Below are 9426 nucleotides of genomic sequence, written 5' to 3'. Positions count from 1 at the left end.
AACAGTTAAATCCATTCGTGTCTGGATGTGGTCTTGTGTATTTGTGGATCCTGATCAGAATCCTGACACACCCCCTTCTAACCAGCAGTGGGTTTTTTTATGTGTTATGTGTTCTTTGCTTTGTGGCTTATTGTCATGTTATTTATTCAACAGGTTGTGCTGTCTTGGTGTTCTTAGAGTGAATTAACCATTTCTGGAAGCCACCAAGCAAGACCAAAATGTGGGGAGACCATCGACAAGGCAACAGAATGGGCTCTTTTCGGTAAGTGTGTACAGTTTGTTTTAGCAACATTCTCTGATACAATAAGCCATAGGAACTTTGTGCGTCAGTATTTCTGTACACAGACTATTTTGGTAGAACTCCTGAGGTCTGTGTTGAGCTAGATGTGACTGCCAAAGAACAGGCAAGTTAAGTGACAGTGTAACTTTCTGTGTTTCTGAAGATTTTTCATTTATTATTGTATTTAACAGCAGCTGCATTTAGTATTTCTGTTCCTTCTCCACAGCACCTTTTCTAGCGATGCTTAGTTTAGCTGTTGTAAGCTAAGGTGATGATATGCCATGTGGGTTTTGGTGCTATGCGCTGTTAAGACACAGAAGAGCCTAATAGTTGATTCTCTTCAACCATGGCACTTGCCTTATCTTCAGAAATTCTGGCACTTCCATTGCACACAGGATCTTGTGAAAACTTCGAGACTTTATTTCTCTCCATGAGGTTAAGTAGATCATATATCCCCATGCTTTTGGTGATTCTCCTGTGTAAGACAGTTTTGAATGTCACTGGAACTGCTTTAAAGATCAGTATGCAACTGACCTGCACAGCATGATATTTTTCTTAGTTTATATTCCTCTGGTTATTACTTGGCCTTGTGCTTGCAAGAGGGCTCTGGCTATGAAAATGAAAGCACCAAAAGCTAGGGATTTCCTCTGTTGTGCATAATTCTTTCATCCTTTCCTTATGTGTCCACCTCAATTACTTGAATATCAGCGTGATAAAGGTACTTCCTTGTGGCATACCTTAGGTTTCTGCAATAAGATACTTCAAATAATTGTCCAGCTGTAATGTATTGAGAAAGCTGGTGGCATTTGAGCTATGAAAATGAGTATCCTCCAGCACGTCTTAATGGTATTGATGAGGGAGTGATTGTGTTCTGTGATGATACCAGTTCTGCTGATTTTTAAGTGGATTTTATTGGCATAATTCCTTATGGTACTGGGTGGGGAAATCTAACCTTGAACCAGGTTTAATTACTATTCTTCATGGTGGTGAAAGAGAGGCATGTAGTTTAGGGAATCTGTATGTGGTTTAACTGTGTAGATGTCATCTTGCATTCTGTTGGTGAGTGATTCTGTTGTGAAACTCAAAGAACAACATGACTTGCTGTAGTTGCTAAGGAAATGTCCACTGCTTTGGGTAGCATTTGGTGTTATTTTGAAATGTGTTGATATTGTCATTCTATTAAAAAAAATAATGTATTGAAGCCTCACTTGCATGAAAAATGAGGTAGCTCCATCTCAAACCTTCCCCTCCTGCCAAAACCTCACTGGGTTTTGAAAAACTCTTAAGAGGAGACCTTTTCCTGACTGGTTTTATGCAGATACCAGGAGAGCCCATAGCTAAAGTGCTGTAAACTTGGTGTAAGACAGCCAGTCTGGAGGCACGAGCACAGGATCATCTTGAACACTGATTGTTGGCATATTCCTGTGAGGCATCCTCAGAGTCTGAACTGATAGCTTTCAGCATTGTGCCAGTTTAGACTCCAGCACAAGGAAGCATAAATGAGTCTCTGTAGTATGTTAATGGAGCATGTTTGGTAACCTCTGCTTTTATGTGCCTCAGGATGACGTGTTAAGTTAGCTGTTTGTAATTCTGCCTGGAGAACTTAAGCTCAAGTGGTTCCTCACAGGCGTGTGCTGGTGATGCTAATGAACAAACACACCAGCTGGTGGAACCTTGAACAGCTGCCCAGCTGTGTGCAGTGCAGGACTATGTGGATTGCTACCATCATTAACCCATTAATATTGCAGGTATTCCCTGTTGAGTGCTTCTGGAAATTGTGCTGAAATGGGAGCACCCAAGTTTACTTTCTCACATCTGTCGTATGCTGCCTCATCTTAAACTGCCAAACATCACTATCTTCTGCGGATCTTAGACTGTTACACAGCTCTATAAAAGTTTAGAGAAGAATGTGCTGCTGTGTAGATTTCAGACTCTAAGCACGTTATGAATAATACTGTCTTTATTTCTACAGTGGGAGCCAAGAAGAAAGGTTTGCTCCCGGGTGGAACAGGGAATATCCTCCTTCCCTTGATAGTCTTGCTCAAGAAAGACACTCTGGCAACTTCTCTGGCAGAGAATCACTTCCTTTTGATATCCAGGCACTCACAGGCCTCCTCAATCCTCAGTTTGCCAACAGAGAGGAACCTTCTTTCAGCTTTGGAGCTAGAGATGGACCACATAGTGACTTCAGAGGTGGGGAGGGGCACCATGATTTCAGGGGCAGAGATTTCCCACCATCTGACTTCCAGGGCAGAGACGAGTCTCAGATGGATTTCAGAGGTAGGGAGCCACACTCTTCTGAGTATAGGGGCAGGGATATGTACTCTGGAAACTTTAGGGAGAGAGAAGGGCCACCTATGGACTTCAGAGGTGGGGACGTTCCTTCAGTGGACTACAGGACTAGGGAGACATTCCGTATGAACTATAGGGATAGGGAAACACATAATATGGATTACAGAGGCAGAGATGAACCTCCATCAGACTTCAGGGGAAGGGGGTCTTTTGATCTAGACTTCAGAGGTCGAGATGGATCTCATTCAGACTTCAGGGCAAGAGATATGTCTGAGTTAGACTACAGAGGCAGAGAGCATTCCTATTCAGACTTCAGAAATAGGGATGTACCTGATTTGGACTTCAGGGGTGTGGGCACCTCTGATTTGGACTTCAGAAACAGAAATGCACCATCATCAGACTTCAGAAATAGGCACAGGTCCCGATCTGATCAGGATTTTAGGAGCAGAGATGTGGCTTCTCCTATGGACTTTTCAGATAGGGAAATGCCTCCTGTGGATCAAAGCCTTGTAGATTTTAGGCGCAATCAATCTACTGTACCTTTAGCAGAAAGAGAGGGCTCTGATTTAAGCACCAGCAAGAGAGAGGAGTCTGCACTTGGTCTAGATAGAGCTCCCTTTGGTAGCCAAAAAGGAGAATTTCAACATTCAGAAGCACCAGCCAGAGAAGAGGAATCCCATGGATTGGGTCTTGAAGACGACACTTCACACAATTTCCAAAATAGCCGTGGACATCTTCCTACTCTTCCGGACCAAGAGGAGCAACCTCAGACCTTTTCTAACAAGCAGCAACAGCAGCAGCTTTCTGGGGGGGAGCAGCAAAGATCCGATTCTGATCTTGGGTTAAAGGGTGAAGGTGGCCTGGATTTCCTTGGAAGGCAAGACACTGACTACCGAAACATTGAGTATCGCGATGTGGATCACCGGCTGCCAGGGCATCAGATGTTTGATTATGAACATGGCAAGTCCTTTTCAGAAGGAAAACCCAGCAAAGATTCTAGGCCCTATAAGAGCCTTCAGGTAGGTGGTTTTGTCAGTTGACATTTCTGTTAAATGTGTGTTGGCCAAAGAATGGAAGCAGCTGTGAAGGAGTCTTCTGTTCATATCCCATCACTTCAGTTCTATCCTAATTCACCGTCCTTCTCTGAGATCATCCTCATGCTCTAGGTTGTTTTAATGGGCGCTTTTCCTATCTCACAAATACTTTCTTCTCAAGAGAAATACAATTTAGTGATTGGGAATTGTTAAATACATGGAACCAGATTTAGTTCAGAAAGTCCTCAAGTTGAAAATGGCAGGGGGAGGGAGGGAGTTGGGGGAAAATAGTATATAGAAAAGCTTATTTTGTTGTTTTCTACTGGACATTGCTTATGAGCATTACCAGAGAGAAGATACTTGCCTGGGTGGACCTGTGTAGAGCAGTACAGCTGTTCTCATGCAGGCTTGCTTTTCCTTCAGACTTAACTTCGAAATCTGAAGGTAATGGTAACTACGGAGTTAATAACCACTGTTGAATTTGAATTGTGTGCTACCATGTCTCATTTGTAAAAAACATCTTGATTTTGTGAACTCAAGGACCAAGATTACCGGACCTGTCCCAAATATGTGAAGCCAAGCAAGCTCATTCGTCTAGGAGGAGTGCCTGAAACTGCCACAAAGGATGATGTAAGTGGGATGTTTTTCATCCAAAAACTTCTGTCAAGGGTTTTTAAAAGTATCATTTTAAGCCTGGTTAATGTAGTACAGATGGTCTGTCATTTTCCTCAGGAAAAAATCCAGATTTAGAAGTCGTTTCAGTGTTATCTTTTACCTTGTTATTCTGGGGTTTGGGGAGTCTGGAAGTGATGAGTTTTTCTGCAGTCATGTGTGGGGTGCTGGTGGCTAAAAGCCTCAACTCCAGACTCTTTAACATGTCTTACTTTCATCATTGCTTTATATACCAAATATTATTATTTTGTTGTTATATTTTGGGCTCAGAAGACATGTAGTGTTTAAGTGAACTTGTTTATTCTTAGTTACTTGAAATTGCTTAAATAAGATCTTATAAAGATGGAAAAGGTGTCTGCTGCTACTGCTGATTTTAGTAAAAAGGCAAAAAATAATCTAGGCTACCAGGTGAAAGAAGCTTCCTTTCCAGAAGCCTCTACTTTGAATTAGGTTGGGGTTTTTTGGTGGCAGTTCTGGATATGAGAATCCCTACATGCAACAGTTTTTACTAGGGTTAGATGTGTTGATCAGAGGCTTCATACTGGAGAACTCATGACAGAAACTTTGGCCATCGGAGGATGATAAGACTAGGAAAAGTCACCCCATGTCCCTTGGTTTTCTGAAAGGCAGTAAGACATCTCCAACCTTAAATAAGGATCAGAGGTGAGCTATCTGGCTGAAACCAGCATAATAAACCTTTGCACAGTTGAATTGAGGTGTAAATGGTGCCCACTTATTTAAACAAAACCCCAAAATACTTCCCAAACTCAATGAACAGTTCTTGGGTACTGCTGGAACCTGATCAGGAAAATTGTTTAAGTTTGTAACAGAGTTAAACCTAGAAAGAAAAGAAGTCTTGGGGAGAGAGACGTGTGCATTAGCAAATGCTTCACTTTCTGAGGTTTGAGTTTGGAGACTGAAGTGGGTCTTGGTTTTCCTGTAGATTCTCAATGCTTTCCGAGGACCTGATGGGACCCCTGTGAAGGATTTGCGACTGAAAGATTACAGTTCAGGTGAGAATGCTTTTCTAGGGCTTTTAGTTTCAAGTTTACAACAGGCATTTTTCACACTGACACCCACTTAGGCAGTTTGGTTAAAGTCTTTGGTGCCATAAGTGCAGGCATTTTTGCCTGCAGATGCTCACTGAGTTCTGTAGTTTGTCCTCTTGTCTTCAAAACTGATGGCTGTGCTCGCTGCTACTTCAGAGGTAAAGCCTACGTCCTGGTGCCTCTAGAGAGAGGTAAGAGCAGCAAGAAATCAGTAAGGCTGTTCTAATAGCCATCAAGAGTAAAGCCAATACTGACATTGGACAGCAGGCTAATTCCTCAATAGATTTAAAAACAGTTATTATTAAATCCTTTTGGATTGTTCTGCATCTTGTTTCTGAGATGGTCTTACTGTGGAACATGTCCTGCACAAGTAATGTCCTCAGGAAAACAGATACATCCTAACATTTCTCCTTCAGTAACATGAACTCTTACCCTTCTTAGACATGAAGACAGGTTAAAAAAAGGAAAAAGTAAATTTTAAAAGCAAATATCCAAATACTGGGTCTGGATGCTCTTCCTCATTCAAAGAATAAAGTTTTGCTGTACTTCTGATCAGTATGTATAGGATTCTGAAGAAAGAAATATTTTACAAGGCTGCTTTGTGAGAAAGTTGTACTGGAACAGAGATGTGCGATGGTAGGAAATGCAGGGTGAGTCCTGGGGATTGGTTTGGATAATACTGGTAGGAAATACCTGGTAAACAGTACTTGTTATTTTTTAAACTTATGAAAGCAGAGGCTTCTACCTTCATCAGTGCTTTCTTAATACCGGTATGGGTTGCGCGTGAAACAGCTGGAATTCCTGGTGTCAATACCTAATGTAAAGGCTTCCTATATGTTTAGTAGCTGAGGAGAGAAACTGGGGCAGTGGGTATTTCTCAAGTGTATTTTTGTTTCTGGAAGCTGTCAAAGGAGATTTCGCAACCTTGTTGTGAACCTTTGAACTAAAGAATACCCCTGTGTCACGTAATCGGGTCTGGCCCAACAAGCAGGGTACACTCAGTCTTTCTTGCTTTCTTTCCCCTTTCCTAAGCGTAGTAGACCATGGCTGTCGTCACCCGCACAACACTCACTGCAACCCATTGATTGCATCATCCTTATTTTTTGCCTGTGCTGGTGTGATTTGTCAGTTGTTTCTTTTCTGAAACACATTACTTTTCAGTAGTAAATCAACTTGAACTGGGAATATCTTCATAAGTCTCTTCTCATGTATGTTATTAGGACTTCTTGCCCTCATTAGAGAGCTGTTGTCTCCTCCTTCCCATTCCCCGTTTCAAAGGATGAGATGAAGTGTTTGAAGTTATGTGCAGAAGCCCTAGTATCTGCTGGTGGTTGCATGTAATATGAGGGTTGCAGTTTTCTGCTGTCTCCCTAAAAAGGTGCATTCTCTTTGAGTGTGTCTCCTCAGCTGCAAAGCTGTTTGGTTTTTTCTTTTTCCCTGGCAATTCTGGGGAGGGAAAGAATGAAGTTAAAATTAGCTCATATTTTATGAGCTATTTAAAGTCGTCGTTTAACCTGGTCTTGTTAACATCAGTAATTTAAGCAGTGGGATATTATTCTAGGTTACGTGGATGCTACATTGACTTTGCTTTGCATTATGTCCTGAGGCTGCAGATGCCGCTGCTAATTTAAACAGCTTTCTGATCCTTCTTACGCAAGATGGATACGTCTAGGACCATAATAGCTTCCTGAATTCTGAAAACTTCTTGACATCGGGTTTACTAGAAGCTGTAGTAAATTTAATCCAGCTTTTCACATGAGGTCATCCTATAGATATTAACTCGTCATATTAACTTGTGAAAGGCTAAGCCTGTTTGAAACTACAGGCCAATCATGAACTGAACAATGCTTTTAGGTGTGTATGTAAATATTCATAAGAGTCAGAAGCAAACTTGCTGGTTTACTAACGTCTCCTGGATACACCTGGGCCCAGTGGCTGCGTTGTTCTATCAGCTTAATGGGACGGCGGCAGGCTGGCTCAGAGGAGCACGTGCTGAGCCTGTCTGAGTGGGTTGTATAGTTTGGAGTGCTGTCCAGAAAGGTTAAAAATAACATTAATCATGAGTATGCATGTGGAGTGTGTTTGAGAGAAGAATGCCTGCAGCTGGTGGAGAACAATAACAGCCATAACAAACAACACGCAATTAACTCAGAATAAGCGAGGTTGGGATCAACTTCACAAAAAGATAGCGCTGTTATCCTAAAGCTTATCTCAGCAGCTTCAGCATGATGATTCCACTGTATGATTTTTCACGAGACTCTTTCTGTTTTGGGGGAAAATATGTGGTTGATTTTTTTTAATTTTTTTTTTTCCCTTGGAAAACACAGCTCAGGTTCTTTATAAAGCCCTTTCTTTTTATGTACTGTGTATGTGCTAAGGGAAGCATATTTTCACTGAAGGTTGTGCTGAGCATGGAACACTGTTCTTAATATACCTGTTATGATTTTGGTACACATTCAAGCTGTTTATTCTTTAGATTCTTTTGCCTCTGAAGCCCACAGACTGAAATGGTGGTTAGATTTTAATCAAGGCAGTGAAAAGAGAGACCCTAGCAAGTGGCATAGTAATTCTATTTACATCAAAAAGGCAGGTATTTAGAGACAATGACAAAATTAGAGTCAGACTTTATAGTATTACTCTACACAATGTTAACTTGTAATTTCCGTCGGATAGATTTTTGAATTGGTGCCTATATTTCAGACTGAAAGTATCAAATCCATTTGTGGGGGAAGAGGGCTGCTTCCAACATAATGTGTAAGCCTTGGCAGGAATAACTGTATTAGATTGTTGGCTTATCTTTCAGCTTGCCTTTCCAAGTGTGTTTGGTCATGTCTGTTCAATTAATCATTACAAAGAATAAATCCTGAGGTGATAGTGGAGTTTTCTCAAAGACCATCAACTGTTTTAGTATGTGATACCTCCCGGTGCCTCTTGCTGCCTCACACAGAGGCAGCACCAGGGATCTACTGCTGCTTCCATAGATGCTATCGGTGATGACTTGTCAGCAGCTCTCTGAGAAGGGGTTGTCAGTAATGGTTTGTGAGCTCCCCCTGTCCCATCTGAAGGTACTTACCTCTGCTCACTGGTGTCAAGGCTTTCATGTGGGTTTACAGTGTGGGCCTCAATCTGTGGAGCTGTTAGTGCAGTGTGTAACAGCACCAGGCTACTTGTGACATGGTGTCTGTCATTCTCCTGTTACTGCCTGTGTTGGTGCAGACTGCCAGGAACTTGAAACCTATACCTTCTGACTTTTGAGGAATCTTAACACGAACACACCTTGTCCTGGGTTTGATTTTGATCATATTTTAAGCTTATCTCCTGCCTGATTCTCACCAGGCTGTATTTTTGATTTCCTGAGTAATGCCAAACATAAGCAAAGTTTGAGATACCATCTTAGGTTTCTGATACTCACAGAACTCTTTGGCTGAACACACAGGTATGCCCTGAAGAGGTCACACGGAGCTATCTTTATCTTAAAGGGCTGCTTGCAATGACTCGTTCATCCTTAAATGATGCTGCAGTGGTGGCCAAGTAATAAGTGAAAACATAAAGCGTACTCTGAGTCTTCTGTTCAAATGGTTCTCCTGGATGTAGTCTGCAGTGGGACAAGCTTGGAATGTGTGTTTTCCAACCAGGGTTCATGTTAGGGTTGGTACCAACAGTTGGGAGAAGCTGTTCAGGGGAAATAAGCCTGAGAAATTGCTGGCAGCCCATGAGGCTTTTCCAGCTTACTCTACGAGCCCATCTGGGGAATCAAGAGGAATTTTTGCTGAGCTGGGATTGCCTGTTGGAGAATGGACATGCTGACAGAGATGGAGAGCAGCATGCACAGAGGGGAGCTCTGTGAAGTGGACCTGGAGGGACCAGGTGAGCTGGATTGCATCACAAGGAGCAGTGAGGGCTACCCCAGCTCCTTTATGTACCCTCTAAATTAATGCAGCACTTCAGAAATTGGGTAGATTTGGGTTTATTAACCTTCTCTGACCCTTCTGAATACTCACTTTTGAACCCTGGATGGGGATACAGGAGTGCAGTGCTGCACCCCTGAGCAGCAAAGCACCCATGGAAATGGGATGACTGGAGCAGGGAGGAGCTCTGA

General features: G+C 42.3%; 1 protein-coding gene across 1 annotated transcript in view; it reads left to right on the top strand.

The window, feature by feature from the left end:
- Window positions 1-218: 218 nt before the first annotated feature.
- RBM6 (RNA binding motif protein 6) overlaps window positions 219-9426 on the top strand; it is a 53479-nt gene continuing 44271 nt past the window's right edge. Inside the window, exons 1-4 of the mRNA XM_010018611.1 lie at window positions 219-262; window positions 2253-3591; window positions 4147-4236; window positions 5222-5291. Coding sequence (XP_010016913.1) covers window positions 219-262; window positions 2253-3591; window positions 4147-4236; window positions 5222-5291 — 1543 coding nt within the window. The remainder of the gene's footprint in view (window positions 263-2252; window positions 3592-4146; window positions 4237-5221; window positions 5292-9426) is intronic.

Source organism: Nestor notabilis, unplaced genomic scaffold (assembly GCF_000696875.1).
Source record: "Nestor notabilis isolate BGI_N333 unplaced genomic scaffold, ASM69687v1 scaffold12167, whole genome shotgun sequence".
NCBI classification, from domain to species: Eukaryota; Metazoa; Chordata; class Aves; order Psittaciformes; family Psittacidae; genus Nestor; species Nestor notabilis.
This window is presented reverse-complemented; position numbering and strand designations above follow the sequence as displayed.